The sequence below is a fragment of the Nerophis lumbriciformis genome, linkage group LG05 (assembly GCF_033978685.3).
Source record: "Nerophis lumbriciformis linkage group LG05, RoL_Nlum_v2.1, whole genome shotgun sequence".
NCBI lineage: Eukaryota > Metazoa > Chordata > Actinopteri > Syngnathiformes > Syngnathidae > Nerophis > Nerophis lumbriciformis.
The window spans coordinates 15,775,545-15,798,694 of NC_084552.2; the positions used below are offsets into that span (position 1 = coordinate 15,775,545).

The following is a 23,150-nucleotide window of genomic DNA, read 5'->3' on the forward strand; positions in this document are numbered from 1 at the left end:
TACAAAGTGGAAAAGTGTTCTGTGGTCTGACGAGTCCACATTTGAAATTGTTTTTGGAAACTGTGGACGTCGTGTCCTCCGGACCAAAAAGGAAAAGAACCATCCGGATTGTTATAGGCGCAAAGTTGAAAAGCCAGCATCTGTGATGGTATGGGGGTGTATTAGTGCCCAAGACATGGGTAACTTACACATCTGTGAAGGCGCCATTAATGCTGAAAGGTACATACAGGTTTTGGAGCAACTTATGTTGCCATCCAAGCAACGTTACCATGGACGCCCCTGCTTATTTCAGCAAGACAATGCCAAGCCACGTGTTACATCAACATGGCTTCATAGTAAAAGAGTGCGGGTACTAGACTGGCCTGCCTGTAGTCCAGACCTGTCTCCCATTGAAAATGTGGTGCGCATTATGAAGCGTAAAATACCACAACGGAGACCCCCGGACTGTTGAACAACTTAAGCTGTACATCAAGCAAGAATGGGAAATAATTCCACCTGAGAAGCTTAAAAAATGTGTCTCCTCAGTTCCCAGACATTTACTGAGTGTTGTTAAAAGGAAAGGCCATGTAACACAGTGGTGAACATGCCCTTTCCCAACTACTTTGGCACGTGTTGCAGCCATGAAATTCTAAGTTAATTATTATTTGCAAAAAAAAAAAATAAAGTTTATGAGTTTGAACATCAAATATGTTGTCTTTGTAGTGCATTCAATTGAATATAGGTTGAAAAGGATTTGCAAATCATTGTATTCCATTTATATTTTACATCTAACACAATTTCCCAACTCATATGGAAACGGGGTTTGTATTTTTTTACACACTGACAGGAACAGAAACCCTCTTACACTTTTCTCACTTCGAATGCTGCAGAATCAGTTTGTTTATATTTAGTTTTTCTGCATCGGACAGCGTTCATATGTCTTTTTGAGGATTTTACAGAATTTCGAAATTCAAATCCCTGAGAAACTTTCATGACAAACTCCACCAAGTTACTCCTCCACCTTCATTAGCATCTTTCTACTATTCTGCCATTTTCCCCAGCCACTGAGATGGTTGCTGAAAAGATCGTTGTGATCCTCCTCTAACGGCTCGTCTTTGTGCCATGGTCCCCACACACCGCCGTTGTACTGTGGGTTCGATCGCAGGTCTTTAGCTGGGTACCGAACCTTGACTGCGGTCTTGTTGTACTGTGCCAACCGCATGAGCATCTTTTTCACAACATGCGGATAGCGTCCAGAGAGGTCAACTCGTTCGTAAGGGTCCGAGGTGATGTTGAATAGCCACAGGGACTTGCCGCGGTCCCAGCGGACTCGTTCGTTATGCCAGCGGATAGTTAGTCTTTGGGTGGAGAAGGTCTGAGGGGGTACCCAGTCGCTATACCCAGGAACGCCCGTTAGCAGCTTCCAATGGCCAACCCGGAGCGCCGCCTGGATAGCTGTGTTCCACAGCCCGTACCCGACTTTCCACGACCCATTCTTGGCCTTAATATAGATGGGATCTATATTGTGAAGTATGTCCTGACGTGGAGATGGTAGCCCTTCGCTGATAGCCTCCCAGACATCATATCCGTCTAGGCTTAGATCCTCATCCAAAGTCCCTTCCCCCAAGGTCACCAACGTGGGGAACCAGTCTGTGATGTGCACCAAAGACCGACATTTTGTCCCCTTCTTCAGCAAAAGAGGACTGTGAACAAATCCCACTGCCCTAATGCCGCCCTCCCAGAGTGTGGCCTTGCTACCCCTGAGGGGCCAGTTGCTACCACCTGATAGTGGTTGTCCCCCGTTGTCAGAGGAGTACACGATAACGGTGTTGTCGTAGTAATGGTAGCGCTTTAGCGCTATTGTAAGGTTGCGGACTGCTTCGTCCAGGCAGGATACCATGGCAGCGTACTTGCGCCGGTGCAGATTCACGATACCTTTGTAGCGTTCCAGGTATTGAGCCGGGACTTGTAAGGGTGAGTGGACCGCTTGGTAGGCTAAGTAGAGGAACAGCGGTTTGCGACGGTCATGTTTTGCTAAGATACCGATAGCTTTTTGGGTGAACATTACCGTCGAGTACAAGCCGCGGTCTTGTTCCCAAGCTGCCTCCTCGCCTTCGTACAAGTCATAGCCGCACATGCTGGGACCTTCGCACTTGTAGTGGCTGTAATAGTCGCCGCTTCCCAGCAGAGATCCAAAGAAGGTATCGAACCCTCGCTGGGTGGGGAGGCAGCCTCGTTTGTAGAAGCCCAGGTGCCACTTGCCCACCATGTGGGTGGAGTAGCCCGCTTGCCTTAGCTTCTGGGGAAGCGTGATGTTGTCCAGGGGCAGGCAGTTGGGCTGGGTGGCTCGGATAATGGAGTGCTGGAGCCCAGTGTGGATCTGGTACCTGCAAAAACAAAACAGGCCGAATTGTATTAATCCAAAGAATCGTTGAAATTGCTCCTCCCGCCAGTTACCCAGTGGCTCAGTGGTTAGATTGTCCGCCCTGAGATCGGTAGGTTGTGAGTTCAAACCCCGGCCGAGTCATACCAAAGACTATAAAAATGGGACCCATTACCTCCCTGCTTGGCACTCAGCATCAAGGGTTGGAATTGGGGGTTAAATCACCAAAAATAATTCCCGGGCGCGGCCACTGCTCCCCTCACCAGGGGTTGATCAAGGGTGATGGGTCAAAGGTAGAGAATAATTTCACCACACCTAGTGTGTGTGTGTGTGTGACAATCATTGGTACTTTAACTTTATTAATGCTAACCAGGGTTGAACAATTCATTGCATTTGCACATTACAGTACATTACATGACACACTGGGGCTGCACAATTAGTCCACATCAAGGTTTTGATTATTGTGATTATGTCACCGCAAGTGACAGACATGTTTGCCAATCCAGAACTGCGGCTCGCCAGTGAGAAGTTCCGCAAAGTAACACAAGTGTGATTATAAAGCCAAATGTCCCGTTGTGGTAATATTTCAGCTTCGGATCGGATGGGCAATATGAGCCCATCAACACGGACAAACCAACGAGAATGTCGTGATCACTTGATGGCAACAGGCAAAGTGATGTCCGACCTAGTTTTTCCAACTAGATGTTTTTCCAACTAGAGGTTGCGAATTTATTTAAGTTACCGTATTTTCTTCACCATAGGGTGCATTGGATTATAAAGTGCGCTGCCGATTAATTATCTATTTTAGATCTTTTTTCATATATAAGGCGCACTGGATTATAGGGCGCATTAAAGGAGTCATATTATTATTAGAGATGTCCGATAAATGCTTTAAAATGTAATATCGGAAATTATCGGTATCCATCCATCCATCCATCTTCTTCCGCTTATCCGAGGTTGGGTCGCGGGGGCAGCAGCCTAAGCAGGGAAGCCCAGACTTCCCTCTCCCCAGCCACTTCGTCCAGCTCCTCCCGGGGGATCCCGAGGCGTTCCCAGGCCAGCCGGGATATATCGTCTTCCCAACGTGTCCTGGGTCTTCCCCGTGGCCTCCTACCGGTCGGACGTGCCCAAAACACCTCCCTAGGGAGGCGTTCGGGTGGCATCCTGACCAGATGCCCGAACCACCTCATCTGGCTCCTCTCGATGTGGAGGAGCAGCGGCTTTACTTTGAGCTCCCCCCGGATGACAGAGCTTCTCACCCTATCTCTAAGGGAGAGCCCGGCCACCCGGCGGAGGAAACTAATTTCGGCCGCTTGTACCCGTGATCTTGTCCTTTCGGTCATGACCCAAAGCTCATGACCATAGGTGAGGATGGGAACGTAGATCGACCGGTAAATCGAGAGCTTTGCCTTCCGGCTCAGTTCCTTCTTCACCACAACGGATCGATACAGCGTCTGCATTACTGAAGACACCGCACCGATCCGCCTGTCAATCTCACGATTCACTCTTCCCTCACTCGTGAACAAGACTCCGAGGTACTTGAACTCCTCCACTTGGGGCAAGATCTCCTCCCCAACCCGGAGATGGCACTCCACCCTTTTCCGGGCGAGAACCATGGACTCGGACTTGGAGGTGCTGATTCCCATTCCAGTCGCTTCACACTCGGCTGCGAACTGATTCAGTGAGAGCTGAAGATCTTGGCCAGATGAAGCCATCAGGACCACATCATCTGCAAAAAGCAGAGACCTAATCCTGCAGCCACCAAACCAGATACCCTCAACGCCCTGACTGCGCCTAGAAATTCTGTCCATAAAGGTTATGAGCAGAATCGGTGACAAAGGGCAGCCCTGGCGGAGACCAACCCTCACTGGAAACGGGTCCGACTTACTGCTAGCAATGCGGACCAAGCTCTGACACTGATTATACAGGGAGCGAACCGCCACAATAAGACAGTCCGTTACCCCATACTCTCTGAGCACTCCCCACAGGACTTCCCGGGGTACACGGTCGAATGCCTTCTCCAAGTCCACAAAGCACATGTAGACTGGTTGGGCAAACTCCCATGCACCCTCAAGGACCCTGCCGAGAGTATAGAGCTGGTCCACAGTTCCACGACCAGGACGAAAACCACACTGTTCCTCCTGAATCCGAGGTTCGACTATCCGGCGTAGCCTCCTCTCCAGTACACCTGAATAGACCTTACCGGGAAGGCTGAGGAGTGTGATCCCACGATAGTTGAAACACACCCTCCGGTTCCCCTTCTTAAAGAGAGGAACCACCACCCCGGTCTGCTAATCCAGAGGTACCGCCCCCGATGTCCACGCGATGTTGCAGAGTCTTGTCAACCAAGACAGCCCCCCACAACATCCAGAGCCTTAAGGAACTCCGGGCGGATCTCATCCACCCCCGGGACCTTATCGGTATCGATTTAAAAAAGTAAAATTAATGACTTTTTAAAACGCGGCTGTACGGAGCGGTACACGGACGTAGGGAGAAGTAAAGAGCAGTCGCGTCTTCCAGTCAGCAGCCCCTCCCCTCTCCCACACACAACACAGGAGTTGCAGCACGACTGCAGCATGAGAGGTTTACTGGCGACGCTTGATGACCTCATCAAACCGCCGCGAGCGGAGCATAACAACAACAAGAGTGTGTTGTTGCCGGTGCTGTAGCCTTGGCTAACAAGCCAGCTCGCTCGGTGACTGACTAACGACACCATGTCTATGGTTTGGGATTATTTTAAAGTGTCTCTGACGGATAAAAAAACATACAGTTTGTATGTGTAAAGTTAAAGTTAAGTTAAAGTACCAATGATTGTCACACACACACTAGGTGTGGTGAAATTTGTCCTCTGCATTTGACCCATCCCCTTGATCACCCCCTAGGGTCAAGCGCCCGAGAATAATTTTTGGTGATTTAACCCCCAATTCCAACCCTTGATGCTGAGTGCCAAGCAGGGAAGAATGCTGGTATGAGCTTTTAAACATAACCCGTTAACTGCTACCAATCAAATGGTGAATAAGATACTCTTTAGGGTTCATATGTTTGTAAATCTGACTGTGATGAAGTCAGTGCCTCACCAGCCATCAACCTCACCGCACGTCACTGATACATACGACATAAAGTGACAATAAATATTTCAATACTGAAAAACGCAAAATACATTTTGAATCAAAATCACTCCGTAATAGGTATTGCTCTCCGGTGTTAACATACGAGTTACTGTGTAGAGATATTGGGAAAAAAATTATAAAAGTGTACTCGGCTCACTAATATAACTGCAGAAGAGAGCGGTTTTGATAATGAGGCTGGCTATATAGAACACACAAATTCATTGCTCATTAACTCTAAAATATTGAAATGTTCAAAAAACCACGTACAAAGCAAATAACAGTCTTGACTTGTTCAAAGAATTGTTGTACATTTTCAGGTAGCCTAACACAATAACAAGAATAAAATATATTAAAAAGCACATACCGTATTTTTTCGGAGTATAAGTCGCACCAGAGTATAAGTCGCACCGGCCGAAAATGCATAATAAAGAAGGAAAAAAACATAAATCGCACTGGAGTATAAGTCGCACACCAAAAATAGACATTTGAAAAGGCAATTTAAAATAAATAAAGAATAGTGAACAACAGGCTGAATAAGTGTACGTTATATGAGGCATAAATAACCAACTGAGAAGGTGCCTGGTATGTTAACGTAACATATTATGGTAAGAGTCATTCAAATAACTATAACATATAGAACATGCTATACGTTTACCAAACAATCTGTCACTCCTAATCGCTAAATCCCATGAAATCTTATACGTCTAGTCTCTTACGTGAATGAGCTAAATAATATGATTTGATATTTTACGGTAATGTGTTAATAATTTCACACATAAGTCGCTCCTGAGTGTAAGTCGCACCCCCGGCCAAACTATTAAAAAAAAATTAGACTTATAGTCCGAAAAATACGGTATGTGCTCCAATCACAAAAAAATAAGAGTTGTAGAAATGATTGGAAACTCAAGACAGTCATGACATTATGTCCTTTACAAGTGTACGTAAACTTTTGACCACGACTGTATACAAGCACATATGCATACATACAGTCATGCATATAAACATGCTTCATCAAACATAAATTAACATTGTTCCCTTAGGGGTAACTGGGTAAAACACGGCACACTGACACAACTTAACCTATTTGTACTATAACAATCTACAAGGTTAATACAATTTGATTCTCTTTCTTCCCCTCCACTTATCTGCTTTCTTTTGAAATTCAAGTTGCATTTGAAACAATTGTATTGTTGACAATAGAGGTAATTATTGTTATTATTCATTATATCAATAGTGCTATTTCTATTGTTATTTGTATTGCTCCATTTGTAGTGTAATAATGCTCATTGTCATTTCTGTGTTATTAATATTTACTTCACTAACTGCTTCTTTGCTATCACTTTTACTATCATATTTGTACATGTGTACATATGTGGAATTAAACTATGCTTAAGTAAAGAACTTACTGAACAAACTTTGATCAGTTCAAGAGGCATTAAGCATATGCTGTTCACAACGTATAACAAAGAAGAACTGTTCGAAAACAGTCCCGGATATCCGACACTTTCATAGGACAGGGGGGGAAAACAAATAAGCTCTGCTTCCTCCTACTTCTTTTAGGATATGTTTAACTGTCAAGTGTGATTGCCTGTTGTGCTGTGCAGAAAAATGTATTGCATTGTATTGATAGATATGTTTTCCTTGATTTATTTTATGATTTGAAAAAAACCTCAAACTCAATAAGGATGTGTTTTAGTAAGAAAATGTCATGTTGTTAAAGGGGAACATTATCACAATTTCAGAAGGGTTAAAACCATTAAAAATCAGTTCCCAGTGGCTTATTTTATTTTTCGAAGTTTTTTTCAAAATTTTACCCATCACGCATATGCCTAAAAAAAGCTTCAAAGTGCCTGATTTTAACCATCGTTATATACACCCGTCCATTTTCCTGTGACGTCACACAGTGATGCCAATACAAACAAACATGGCGGATAGATAAGATTCAGACTCGGATTTCAGCGGCTTAAGCGATTCAACAGATTACGCATGTATTGAAACGGATGGTTGTAGTGTGGAGGCAGGTAGCGAAAACGAAATTGAAGAAGAAACTGAAGCTATTGAGCCATATCGGTTTGAACCGTATGCAAGCGAAACCGACGAAAACGACACGACAGCCAGCGACACGGGAGAAAGCGAGGACGAATTCGGCGATCGCCTTCTAACCAACGATTGGTATGTGTTTGTTTGGCATTAAAGGAAACTAACAACTATGAACTAGGTTTACAGCATATGAAATACATTTGGCAACAACATGCACTTTGAGAGTGCAGACTAGGGATGTCCCGATCCGATATTTGGATCGGATCAGCCGCCGATATTTGCCAAAAAATGCGTATCGGCAAGGCATGGGAAAATGCCGATCCAGATCCAGTTTTTAAAAAACACTCCGGTCCGTGTTTTCCAACACACCTATGTAAATAATACATTCCACTTTTCTGGTTCTCCCTTATTTCCGTTCCGCATTTTCCAGCACACCTTCAACACATCCACAGGTCTGTGGATTCTCACGCAGTTGCTTTTAGCTGCTGGCATTACACGACAGACTCTTCTCACTCTTTCCTGTCTCCCTCTCACAGACAGCGAGCGCACCTTCTTACACACGTCACATACTGTCACGTCATACGTCACATACGTATACGCCCTCCCCGAGCAGAGAGGTAGCATGGCTAACGTTAGCTGTGATGCTAGCGCAGCCGTGCTAGCAACGCTCCCTCTAAGGTGCGCGCTTGTGCAATTGCGAGGCAAACATTTCCAGATCAACACCGTATGAAAAAATTAGTGATTTTTTTAGTTGTGATTTCCTTCTCTGCATGAAAGTTTAAAAGTAGCATATATTAATGCAGTATGAAGAAGAATGTTTTAATGTAGACACATAGAATCATCATACTGCTGTGATTAAATGCATCAAGTGTTCATTCAAGGCTAAGGCAAAATATCCACATATATATGGTGTATCGTGACATGGACTAAACATATCCTATACTGTATATGGTGTATCGTGACATGGCCTTAAAATATCGCAATATTAAAAAAAAAGGCCATATCGCCCAGCCCTAATTTCAATGATGCCATTTCTGTTTGTCATGTATAATTGTGTCTATTTTGTGTTTATCCTTGAACAAACAGGTCAGTTTCTTGTTACCAACCATTGTGTATTATTCAAACTCCCCTAATTCAGCTGGCTAGTTGTTATCAAGAGTACTAAAACCCTTTTCAACATGATTCTGACAACTGAGTAGGCTAAATAACTTTAAACTTGAATACATGCTCGGATAGGCCAGTATCGGTCAGTATCAGTATCGGTATCGGATCGGAAATGCAAAAACAATATCGGTATCGGATCGGAAGTGCAAAAACCTGGATCGGGACATCCCTAGTGCAGACAGCCCAGTTTTCATCAATTAATATATTCTGTAGACATACCCTCATCCGCTCTCTTTTCCTGAAAGCTGATCTGTCCAGTCCAGTTGGAAATGCATCTGCTTTGAGTGTCGCAGGATATCCACACATTCTTGCCATCTCTGTCGTAGCATAGCTTTCGTCGGTAAAGTGTGTGGAACAAACGTCCAATTTCTTGCCACTTTCGCATCTTTGGGCCACTGGTGCAACTTGAATCCGTCCCTGTTCGTGTTGTTACACCCTCCGACAACACACCGACGAGGCATGATGTCTCCAAGGTACGGAAAACAGTCGAAAAAACGGAAAATAACAGATGATTTGACCCGGTGTTTGTAATGTGTTTGAGAAAATGGCGGATTGCTTCCCGATGTGACGTCACAACGAGAGCGAATAATAGAAAGCCGTTTAATTCTCCAAAATTCACCCATTTAGAGTTCGGAAATCGGTTAAAAAAAAAAAAGGTCTTTTTTCTGCAACATCAAGGTATATATTGACGCTTACATAGGTCTGGTGATAATGTTCCCCTTTAAGAACTTTTTTTAAATGATAAACACCTGGTAATATACAAGAAAAACATGTTTTAATGGTGCTTAAAAAAAAGAAAAAAATGAAAGACAGTTGAATTTTAAATAAAATCAACAAACTGTAGTGATTATCATAGCAAAACCAGCGAAACATAATACAGGGAATGTGCAAAAACATTTTACTCAACTTTAAATGCGTACATTCGCTGTTTAAATGCATATATTCCGCACAATTTGAGTTAAATTTTAGAACAGAAAAAAAGTTGATACACAATAACGGTGTTTTCTAGGTAATCCTTACATACAAGATTCGTGTATTCATTCAGCAAAATTAAGTTACTTGTTGATAATCAGACAAAACCGACCTTTAAAAGTTAGCCCTTCTGTATCGTCAGTCACACAAGCTGCAGCCACACACACACACACACAAACATTTATCCATAAGATTACTAAGAAGCTGAATATGGTGTGTTTGGCAATTCAGATTGTTCTGTTTAGTACTGACTCCACAAACTGGATTGTCAAGCATTACCTTTGGTTATGCATATCACATATTGTAAATTGAAAAAAAACCTACTACTGTTTTTTGCGTTAAAATTCTGTTGACTGAGCTGGCAGTTTTTGACTGCAAAATCTACGGTTGTTGTTTTTAACGGTGTATTACTGTAAATGGAAAGACGGTACATTTGTTTTTACGATAGAAAGCTAAGTTGCCAGAATAAAAAAATTACTTGTACGGTTTTTCCATGAACAATATCATGTTGTACAAACCAAGTAACAGTAAAATTCTGGCAACTAAGCTGCCAGCTTAGTAAAAAACAAAACAGTGGTACTGTTTTTATATTTACAGTAAAATGTTGCAAAAAAAATTGAAAACCAATATATTTTACAGTTACATTTTGTAAATATAAAGTTTTTACTGTAAAATCGACAGTCTACTTGAAACAATTTATATATTCAATAATGGAATCCAGAGGCAAATTTATACATTATTCGCTGTTACAAGTGGCCCTTGGATGGCAGCCACAACTGCCATGTGGCCCTCAATGAAAAGCAGTTTGACATCCCTGATCTAAAGAAAACCACATTGGTGCGGTCCCCAAGGTAAATGATGAACAATATTATTGCATTATTTTCATAAATCTACCTGTGCATGCTAATGTAATGCTTCTCAAACAACATTTATGTCATGTCTGTGTAATCATGTTTTGTTTTGTTTAGTTATTGGACTCTTTAGTTTCTGGCTTTTCACTCCCTTGTCTTGTTTCCATGGTTACCCATTAGTTTCATCTGTTCCACGTTTGGACTCATTGTGCACTCTTGTTTGTCACCATAGCAACCCATTAGTTTTCACCTGCCCTCACGACTCACGCACCTGTCTTTAATCATGTCACCATTATTTAAACCCATTGTTGCCAGGAAGTCTCCCTGGCGACATCATACCCCTCACTTTCTGCTTCTCACTCTGTTTACCTCTGCGCACTTCATGCCATGTCAAGTAAGTTTTTTCTATTCATGCCACAGTTAGCGACTTTTGTTCATGTCCATAGTTTTTTGCCCACGTGCAAGTCTTTTTGTTTCGTTAGTCAAGTTTGTACTTCCGCCTTGAGCGCGCTTTTTGTTCCTTTGTTAGTGTAAAATAAATAATGTCTTCACCTTCACGCCATGTCTGGCCCAAATGTTCATTTGCACCACGGGAGAACAAACCACGCCATAGTCCAAGTCTTGACAATTTATTAGTAATCAGTAGTTTTTCTTTTTAAAAGGCATGTTACAATGTTCATTTGTAGGGTTTTGGGAGGGCCAAGCACAGATTAAATGGATTTGCGATACGAGTGTTCTGAGTTTCGAGTTGGGTCGTGGAATGCAAAGTGCTCGTAAGTTGAGGTACAAATGTACAAACCCCGTTTCCATATGAGTTAAGTTAAAGTTAAAGTACCAATGATTGTCACACACACACTTGGTGTGGTGAAATTTGTCCTCTGCATTTAACCCATCCCCTTGATCACCCCATGGGAGGTGAGGGGAGCAGTGAGCAGCAGCGGTGCCGCGCCCGGGAATCATTTTTTGTGCTTTAACCCCCAATTCCAACCCTTGATGCTGAGTGTCAAGCAGGGAGGTAATGGGTCCCATTTTTTTATAGTCTTTGGTATGACTCGGCTGGGGTTTGAACTCACAACCTACCGATCTCAGGGCGGACACTCTAACCACTAGGCCACTGAGTAGGTATAAGTTGGGAAATTGTGTTAGATGTAAATATAAACGGAATGCAATGATTTGCAAATCATTTTCAACCCATATTCAGTTGAATATGCTACAAACACAACATATTTGATGTTCAAACTGATAAACATATTTTTTTTTTGCAAATAATCATTAACTTTAGAATTTGATGCCAGCAACACGTGACAAAGAAGTTGGGAAAGGTGGCAATAAATACTGATAAAGTTGAGGAATGCTCATCAAACACTTATTTGGAACATCCCATGGGTGTGCAGGCTGATTGGGAACAGGTGGGTGCCATGATTGGGTATAAAAACATCCATCCATCCATCCATTTTCTACCGCTTATTCCCTTTGGGGTCGCGGGGGGCGCTGGAGCCTATCTCAGCTACAATCATAAAACAGCTTTCCAAAAAATGCTTAGTCTTTTACAAGAAAGGATGGGGCGAGGTACACCCCTTTGTCCACAACTGCGTGAGCAAATAGTCAAACTGTTTAAGAACAACGTTTCTCAAAGTGCAATTGCAAGAAATTTAGGGATTTCAACATCTACAGTCCATAATATCATCAAAAGGTTCAGAGAATCTAGAGAAATCACTCCACGTAAGCGGCATGGCCGGAAACCAACATTGAAAGACCGTGACCTTCGATCCCTCAGACGGCACTGTATCAAAAACCGACATCAATCTCTAAAGCAGGGGTGGGCAATTAATTTTTACCGGGGGCCGCATGAGCAACCCGAGCACTGCTGGAGGGCCACATCGACAATATTTCAATTACATTTTGCTCAATATTAGTTTTGATATACCGTAACATAAATAATAATAATTAACAATAATAATAATACTTTCATTTAACCTAACTTAACTTTATACAAAAGCAGATTGCTTTTGATGGTTTTATTTTTAACACTGTCTTACACTACACTTCCTGATGTATAATACAGTGCAAAAATGTCAATTTCTGCACAGGGTTAATTTAAAGTTTATCCTGCATCGTCTTTAAAAGTCCAACATTTTTCCCCGTCTGATTTGGACAACCATCTGTTGTCACACCTGCCAGCTTGTCCCATTTCAGTCCTAACATGTCCAAAAACGCATTTACCTATGTGAACAAGTCATTACCTGTGGTTGTCTCTTTAATTTACTGCATGGCTGCCAGCTCCTCTGTGATTTGAAAGTCTGCAGTTATCCCACGTAAGAAGATGAGCAGCTGGGCGGTGTTACGTACATCACAGCTCTCATCCAAAGCCAGCGAAAAACAGTCAAAGTCGGCCGTTCTGTTCTTCAGCTGAAGCTCCAAGTTTCAGGTGTTGTGCCGGATAATACACCCCCGGCGTAGAATGCACCCCCTGACGGGAGTGTTATATCAACTAAAGCCCACACTTAAAGTTTCCACGTGCAAGATTGCATACTTGCCAACCTTGAGACCTCCGATTTCGGGAGGTGGGGGGTGGGGGCATGGTCGGGGGTGGGGCAGGGCGTGATTAAGAGGGGAGGAGTATATTGACAGCTAGAATTCACCAAGTCAAGTGTTTCATACATATATATATATATATATATATACATATATATATATATATATAAATGATAAATGATAAATGGGTTGTACTTGTATAGCGCTTTTCTACCTTCAAGGTACTCAAAGCGCTTTGACACTACTTCCACATTTACCCATTCACACACACATTCACACACTGATGGAGGGAGCTGCCATGCAAGGCGCTAACCAGCACCCATCAGGAGCAAGGGTGAAGTGTCTTGCTCAGGACACAACGGACATGACGAGGTTGGTACTAGGTGGGGATTGAACCAGGGACCCTCGGGTCGCGCACGGCCACTCTTCCACTGCGCCACGCCGCCCCTATATATATATATATATATATATATATATATATATATATATATATATATATATATATATATATATATATATATATATATATATATATATATATGTATGTATTAAGGCTGCAGCTAACGATTATTTTTCTATAGATTATTTTTTCGATTAATCGGTTAATCTATAGATTATTTTTTCGATTAATCTATAGATTATTTTTCCTTTTGCCAATTATTTTTTTTATTTAAAATGAAGATGAAAAAATAAATGTAGGCCAGTTTTTTCAAAAGGCATGGCTTTTATTTACAAAAAAAAAAAGTATGGCCACTCAGTCAACATTGACAACAACATGACAAAATATTCTGTAACAATGTAAACATTTAAAACTTTTAACATTTAACAAAATTAAAAGTAGCTTATTTGCTTTTTAATGTGAAAATATAAAAGTAAACATCCAGTGCAATCTTAATATTCTGCAATACTATAAGCATTTCAAAAGTAAAAGTATTGCTTATTTGCTAAAATGTGCAAAAATAAAGATAAACATCCAATACAAAAAAGTGCAAAACGAAATATTCTGTAACAGTGTAAACATTTCAACAAAAGTAAAAGTATTGCTTATTTTGCTTAATAACACAACAATGATAGTATGATTAAAGTGAAAGTTAATTGTTGGTTTGTACATAGTATATGTAACTGTTAATGTTGTAAAAGGTATTTGCACAACTAATTAACGTTAGCGTTAAAGAGGAGCGCATCTTTGTAAACACTGAACAGGCACGCCAAACGCGCCTCTCAGAGCGAAACAGTGTTTTAGTTTATGAATTTACAACGCAGATACAAATGACACATTCATGTTTTTGTGTAATGATGACAACGTATACTCACGCGGACGATTGACTAGTTGATGGTGATGGCAAGAACGCTGTCGGGTGTTTTCTTTTCAAATGTTCGTTTATAGCTGTTGTGCATACAACAACATTATTAGCAGAGGTGGGTAGAGTAGCCAGAAATTGTACTCAAGTAAGAGTACTGTTACTTTAGAGATTTATTACTCAAGTAAAAGTAAGGAGTAGTCACCCAAATATTTACTTGAGTAAAAGTAAAAAGTATATTGTGAAAAAACTACTCAAGTACTGAGTAACTGATGAGTAACATACACACATATACATATATATATATATATATATATATATATATATATATATATATATATATATATATACACACACACACACACACACATATATATACATATATATATATATATACACACACACATATATATACATACATTGATATATACAGTATATAATTTATATTTATTTATTTTGCCGTTTTTGTTTACATGTTAAAGGTGTTTTAATGAATATACATGCATGTTTAACACATATAGATTCCTTTCTTTCATGAAGACAAGAATATAAGTTGGTGTATTACCTGATTCTGATGACTTGCATTGATTGTAAACAGACAGTATTGCTTATAACGTCCACGTTTTCAAATGGAGGAGAAAAAAAGTTCCTCCTTTCTGTCTAATACCACATGAAAGTGGTTGGTTTTTGGTATCTTATTTGTCCATCTTCCATATTCGTTTTTATACACTTTACAAGAAATAAATTGGCGGCAAACTCCGTAGCTTGCTAGCTTGTTTGCGCTGGCTTTCGGAGACTCTTATTTTGAAAGCGCGGCGCGATGGAGCGGCACTTTTATTGTGAAGACAGGAACTGTGCAGTCAGTCTTTAGGCTTTTGACGGGATGTACGGTTGAAATAAAAAGTAGTCTTTTTTTCTTCACACTTTTGATTGATTGATTGAAACTTTTATTAGTAGATTGCACAGTACAGTACATATTCCGTACAATTGACCACTAAATGGCAACACCCCAATACGTTTTTCAACTTGTTTAAGTCAGGTCATGTGACCGCCTGGCTCTGTTTGATTGGTCCAACGTCACCAGTGACTGCATCTGATTGGTGGAACGGAGTGAAACGTCACCAGTAAGGCAGGCACTTTGAAGGTCTGTCTGACAGACCAAAACAAACAAAGTGTGCATTAACAGATCGATAAAAATTAGTAGCGAGCTGAATGTAGATAAAAGTAGCGGAGTAAAAGTAGCGTTTCTTCTTAGGCCGTTTATTGAAATACTCCCACACTTTTGACGACTTTTGGCGTGCTTTTTTCCCCTCGCTCGCACCGCTCGCATCGTCTGCTTTGCGCTCCGCCATGACGGTAGTGTGACGTAAATATGCGACGCGTCGAAGCACAAAAACGGCGTCGACGTATTTACGTAACCGATGACGTCGACTACGTCGACGCGTCGTTTCAGCCCTAGTATGTATATATATGTGTATATATACATCCTGAAAATATGCAAACAAAACTGTGTTTAGATAATTGATACTTCAAACTTGCATAAATAAATATTAAGGAATATAACATAACTTGGCTTCTGAGAGCTTCAAAATGTAATAATGAATAAAATGCTAAAGTTGTTGATAAACAAGCAATTATTTTAATAAGTAAATATGGTCATTTTAAATGAATTATTATGATAATTTAAAATTAATTATTTCAAATATGTTTATTTTAATGTATAATTCTAATGCCTGGATGTAATAAGGAGTCAGAAAAAATACAAATAATTTTGATGTTTTTAGCAAAATATAGTAAAAATGTATTTAGTTGTTTGTTTTTTTTAATTAATAAATATATTTATTTGTAGGTAAGATACACATAATAATACAATTTATCTCTAGTTTGGATGATTTATTTCTTGTCACCCAGTTGTCCTCCCATCGTGAAAAAAGGCTGTCCTCACTCAGGTCCCCATGGAGCTGGAGGGGGCGTGGCCTCCAGCTCAAATATTTGTCCCGGGAGGTTTTCGGGAGAGGCGCTGAATTTCGGGAGTCTCCCGGAAAATTCGGGAGGGTTGGCAAGTATGAAGATTGAATCTATTTAAAAAAGTTATTTAATAAGAAGTCAAAAGTGCAAAAACAATAATGTTCATGTTGGAGGAGTTGTGAATGAATGAAATATGAAATCTGTGCTGCAGTCGCTGCTGGGCCACAACATTAGGTACACCTTCAGACTGCAACACGGATTTCATATTTCAATCATTCACAACTCCTCCAACACGAACATTATTGTTTTTGCACGTTTGGCTTCTTATTAAATAACTTTTTTAAATAGATTCAATCTTGCACGTGGAAACTTTAAGTGTGGGCTTTAGTTGACACAACACTCCCGTCAGGGGGTGCATTCTACGCCGGGGGTGCATTATCCGGCACAACACCTGTTATATCAGTGCAACAGAGTCCAATAAGCACTCCTTAATAAACTCTCCGTCAGAAAACGCCTTAATTTTTCTGGCGATTTTGTGTGAAATGACGAAACTTGTCCTGACGGCTGCATATCTGGGGGTGTGAAATATGGCAAAAAGTCCTTGTTGGGTTTGCAGTTTTACCATCAACGCATCAGCCTCCTTTGCGCGCGCTTCATCGGACAGATTCCGGTATTTTTCCTCGTGCTTCGTCATGTAGTGGTGATTCAAATGATATTCTTTAAACACAGCAACATGTGTACCACCAATTAAGCACACGGCTTTACCTTTAATCTTTTTAGCGTCTCATCACTTGTCGCTGTGCACCTTCACGCCCATAAAAAACTATTTTCAAAATAAAGAAAACAATCTCAGATTGTCTTTATTTTTAAAATTATCATGCCGTGATTTTACCATTTGGGAGTAGATTTTTCTCCATGTGGCCCCCGATCTAAAATGAGTTTCACACCCCTGATTTAGAGGAAAGTGGTTTTGTTCTATTTTTAAACAAAGAAAAAATCTTAGGTTGTCTTTATTTTTAAGTTATCGTGCCGTGATTTTACCATTTGGTAGTAGATTTTTCTCCATGTGGCCCCCGATCTAAAATGAGTTTGACACCCCTGGTTTAGAGGAAAGTGGTTTTGTTCTATTTTTAAACAAAGAAAACAATCTTAGGCTATCTTTATTTTTAATTTATCGTGCTGTGATTTTACCTTTTGGTAGTAGATTTTTCTCCATGGGGCCCCCGATCTAAAATGAGTTTGACACCCCTGATTGAGAGGAAAGTGGTTTTGTTCTATTTTTAACCAAAGAAAACAATCTTAAGTGTCTTTATTTTTAAGTTATCGTGTCGTGATTTTACCAGTCCGCCCCACCTTGGTGGTACATTTTTTTTCTCCAACTGGTCCCCGATCTAAAATGAGTTTGACACCTCTGATTTAGAGGAAAGTGGTTTTGTTCTATAAATTAAACAAAGAAAACAATCTTAGGTTGTCTTTATTTTTAAGTTATCGTGCCGTGATTTTACCATTTGGGAATATATTTTTCTCCATGTGGCCCCTGATTTAAAATTTGTTTGACACCCCTGATTTTGGTTTTGTTCTAAATTAAACAAAGAAAACAATCTTAGGTTGTCTTTATTTTTAAGTTATCGTGCTGTGATTTTACCATTTGGGAGAAGATTTTTCTCCATGTGGCCCCTGATCTAAAATTTGTTTGACACCACTGACTTAGAAGAAAGTGGTTTTGTTCTATTTTTAATCAAAGAAAACAATCATAGGTTGTCTTTATTTTAAAGTTATCTTGCCGTGGTTTTACCAGTCCGGCACATTGGGGAGTGGATCTTTCTCCATGTGGCCCACGATCTAAAATGAGTTTGACACTCCTGATTTAGTGGAAAGTGGTTTTCTTCTTTTTTTAAACAAAGAAAACAATCTTAGGTTGTCTTTACTTTTAAAATTATCATACCGTGATTTTACCATTTGGGAGTAGATTTTTCTCCATGTGGCCCCCGATCTAAAATGACTTGACACCCTTGATTTAGAGGAAAAATGTTTTGTTCTATTTTTAAACAATGAAAACAATCATAAGTGTCTTTATTTTTAAGTTATCGTGCCGTGATTTTACCATTTGGGAAAATATTTTTCTCCATGTGGCCCCTGATCTAAAATGAGTTTGACACCCCTGATATAGAGGAAAGTGGTTTTGTTCTATTTTTAAACAAAGAAAACAATCTTACGTTGTCTTTATTTTTAAGTTATCGTGCCGTGATTTTACCATTTGGGAATATATTTTTCTCCATGTGGCCCCTGATCTAAAATTTGTTTGACACCCCTGATTTTGGTTTTGTTCTATAAATTAAACAAAGAAAACAATCTTAGGTTGTCTTTATTTTTAAGTTATCGTGCCGTGATTTTACCATTTGGGAGAAGATTTTTCTCCGTGTGGCCCCTGATCTAAAATTTGTTTGACACCACTGATTTAGAAGAAAGTGGTTTTGTTCTATTTTTAATCAAAGAAAACAATCTTAGGTTGTCTTTATTTTAAAGTTATCTTGCCGTGGTTTTACCAGTCCGGCCCATTAGGGAGTGGATTTTTCTCCATGTGGCCCCCGATCTAAAATGAGTTTGACACCCCTGATTTAGTGGAAAGTGGTTTTCTTCTTTTTTTAAACAAAGAAAACAATCTTAGGTTGTCTTTATTTTTAAAATTATCATGCCGTGATTTTACAATTTGGGAGTAGATTTTTCTCCATGTGGCCCCCGATCTAAAATGAGTTAGACACCCCTGATTTAGAGGAAAGTGGTTTTGTTCTATTTTTAAACAAAAAACACAATCTTAGGTTGTCTTTATTTTTAAAATTATCATGCCGTGATTTTACAATTTGGGAGTAGATTTTTCTCCATGTGGCCCCCGATCTAAAATGAGTTGACACCCTTGATTTAGAGGAAAAATGTTTTGTTCTATTTTTAAACAAAGAAAACAATCTTAAGTGTCTTTATTTTTAAGTTATCGTACCGTGATTTTACCAGTCCGGCCCACTTTGGGGGTACATTTTTTTTCTCCATGTGGCCCCCGATCTAAAATGAGTTTGACACCCCTGATTTAGAGGAAAGTGGTTTTGTTCTATTTTTAAACAAAGAAAACAATCTTAGGCTGTTTTTATTTTTAAGGTGTCGTGCCGTGTATATTTTTCTCCATGTGGCCCCTGATCTAAAATGAGTTTGACACCCTCGATTTAGAGGAAAGTGGTTTTGTTCTATTTTTAAACGAAGAAAACAATCTTAGGTTGTCTTTATTTTAAAGTTATAGTGCTGTGATTTTACCATTTGGTAGTGGATTTGTCTCCATGTGGCCCCTGATCTAAAATGAGTTTGACACCCCTGATTTAGAGGAAAGTGGTTTTGTTCTATTTTTAAACAAAGAAAACAATTTTAGGTTGTCTTTATTTTTAAGTTATCGTGACGTGATTGTACAAGTTTCCCACTTGGAAGTAGATTTTTCTCCTTGTGGCCCCTGATCTAAAATGAGTCTGACACCCCTGAATTAGAGGAAAGTGTTTTTTCTATCTTTAAACAAAGAAAACAATCTTAAGTTGTCTTTATTTTTAAGTTATCGTGCCGTGATTTTACCATTTGGGAGTAGATTTTTCTCCATGTGGCCCCTGATCTAAAATGAGTTTGACACCCCTGATTTAGAGGAAAGTGGTTTTGTTCTATTTTTAAACAAAAAAAACAATCTTAGGTTGTCTTTATTTTTAAGTTATCGTGACGTGATTTTACCAGTCCGGCCCGTTTGGGAGTAGATTTTTCTCCAGGTGGCCCCCGATCTAAAATGAGTTTGACACCCCTGATTTAGAAGAAAGTGGTTTTGTTCTATTTTTAAACAAAGAAAACAATCTTAGGTTGTCTTTATTTTTAAAATTATCATGCCGTGATTTTACCGTTTGGGAGTAGATTTTTTCTCCATGTGGCCCCTGATCGAAAATGAGTTTGACACCCCTGATTTAGAGGAAAGTGGTTTTGTTCTATTTTTAAACAAAGAAAACAATCTTAGGCTATCTTTATTTTTAAGTTATCGTGCTGTGATTTTACCTTTTGGTAGTAGATTTTTCTCCATGGGGCCCCCGATCTAAAATGAGTTTGACACCCCTGATTTAGAGGAAAGTGGTTTTGTTTTATTTTTAAACAAAGAAAACAATCTTAAGTGTCTTTATTTTTAAGTTATCGTGCCGTGATTTTACCAGTCCGGCCCACCTTGGTGGTACATTTTTTTTCTCCAACTGGTCCCCGATCTGAAATAAGTTTGACACCTCTGATTTAGAGGAAAGTGGTTTTGTTCTATAAATTAAACAACGAAAACAATCTTAGGTTGTCTTTATTTTTAAGTTATCGTGCCGTGATTTTACCATTTGGGAATATATTTTTCTCCATGTGGCCCCCGATCTAAAATTTGTTTGACACCCCTGATTTAGAAGAAAGTGGTTTTGTTCTATTTTTAATCAAAGAAAACAATCTTAGGTTGTCTTTATTTTAAAGTTATCGTGCCGTAATTTTACCAGTCCGGTTCATTAAGGAGTGGATTTTTCTCCATGTGGCCCCCGATCTAAAATGAGTTTGACACCACTGATTGAGAGGAAAGTGGTTTTCTTCTTTTTTTAAATAAAGAAAACAATCTTAGGTTGTCTTTATTTTTAAAATTATCATGCCGTGATTTTACCATTTGGGAGTAGATTTTTCTCCATGTGGCCCCCGATCTAAAATGAGTTTGACACCCCTGATTTAGAGGAAAATGGTTTTGTTCTATTTTCAAACAAAAAAAACAATCTTAGGTTGTCTTTATTTTTAAAATTTTCATGCCGTGATTTTACCATTTGGGAGTAGATTTTTCTCCATGTGGCCCCCGATCTAAAATGAGTTTGACACCCCTGATTTAGAGGAAAGTGGTTTTGTTCTATTTTTAAACAAAGAAAAAATCTTAGGTTGTCTTTATTTTTAAGTTATCGTGCTGTGATTTTACCTTTTGGTAGTAGATTTTTCTCCATGTGGCCCCTGATCTAAAATGAGTTTGACACCCCTGGGTTAGAGGAATGTGGTTTTGTTCTATTTTTAAACAAAGAAACCAATCTTAGGTTGTCTTTATTTTTAATTTATCGTGCCGTGATTTTACCATTTGGTAGTAGATTTTTCTCCATGTGGCCCCTGATCTAAAATGAGTTTGACACCCCTGATTTAGAGGAAAGTGGTTTTGTTCTATTTTTAAACAAAGAAACCAATCTTAGGCTGTCTTTATTTTTAAGTTATCGTGCCGTGATTTTACCATTTGGAAGTGGATTTTTCTCCATGTGGCCCCTGATCTAAAATGAGTTTGACACCCCTGATTTAGAGGAAAGTGGTTTTGTTCTATTTTTAAACAAAGAAACCAATCTTAGGCTGTCTTTATTTTTAAGTTATCGTGCCGTAATTTTACCATTTGGAAGTGGATTTTTCTCCATGTGGCCCCTGATCTAAAATGAGTTTGACACCCCTGATTTAGAGGAAAGTGGTCTACCTGCCGGTCATGAGCTGGCTCCTGGGAGGGGCTACAGAGGGGCTGCACGTAGTAGTTCTCCAGCTTCACTCCTTGGGCCGCCAGGCGGTCGAGAGTCGGCGTTTTAATCTCCGAGCCGTGATAGCCCACGTCCCGGAAGCCCTGGTCATCCACGAGGATGAAGACGATGTGCGGCTGAGACCGCGGCGCTTTTGGGTCCTGGTTGTCGCTGCCCCACGTCTGACATGACACCATCACGCCCACGAACAAACTCCACAGCAGCAACATGTTTTAAAGCGAGCTCGTCAGTTCCCACGGAGGTGCGGGCGTGAAAGTCGTGCCGAGAGTTGCTTCAATAAGTTACTCATCGTGTAAGCCTACTTCCCCGCAAGGCGTGAAGACGTGATGGTGGAGTGGGTCCAACAGAGTCGTCCACAGCAGATGTCTTCCATCATGTTTGAAAACAGTGTTCGTGGGAGTGCGCGCGCGCGGATGTGTTTGCGTGTGTGCGCGAGAAGAGTCAGTGGGCAGGTCCCACTCTTGAGAAGAAAAAGAAAAAGAAAAAAAAAAAGGGGGTCAACGCCCTCTAGCGGAGGGGAATCACAATTTTGTCCAAACATGTCCAAAAATGCATCCATCCATTTCTACCGCTTGTCCAGTCTAAAAATTCTAATCATAATTATTTTTAAGTAAATAATTCATATATATTTTTTCATACTCATATATATATATATATATATATATATATATATATATATATATATATATATATATATATATATATATATATATATATATATATATATATATATATATATATATATATATATATATATATATATATATATATAATATGTATCTATATATATATATATACATGTATCTATATATATATATATATATATGTATCTGTATGTATATATATATATATATATATATATATGTGTGTGTATAGATGTATATATATATATAGATATATATATATAGATATACGTATACATGTACATACACATATGTATATATATATATATGTATATATATATCCATCCATCCATTTCCTACCGCTTATTCCCTTTGGGGTCGCGGGGGGCGCTGGAGCCTATCTCAGCTACAATCGGGCGGAAGGCGGGGTACACCCTGGACAAGTCGCCACCTCATCGCAGGATGAACAGGATATGTATGTATATATATATATATATATATATATATATATATATATATATATATATATATATATATTCATCTATCCATCCATTTCCTACCACTTGTACCTTTCGGGGTCGCAGGAGGTCGTTGGAGCCTACCTCAGCTGCATTCGGGCGGTAGGCGGGGTACACCCTG

The 23,150-nt window shown here is 39.7% G+C and overlaps 1 protein-coding gene across 1 annotated transcript; it reads right to left on the reverse strand.

Annotated features, from left to right (window-relative positions):
• Positions 1 to 554: 554 nt before the first annotated feature.
• Positions 555 to 22,272, reverse strand: arsj (arylsulfatase family, member J). Its single transcript, XM_061959097.2, is given in 3 exon segments — positions 555 to 2,366; positions 21,831 to 21,853; positions 21,855 to 22,272. Coding segments are annotated over 3 exon segments (1,644 nt in total). The 5' UTR covers positions 22,098 to 22,272; the 3' UTR covers positions 555 to 988.
• Positions 22,273 to 23,150: the final 878 nt, after the last annotated feature.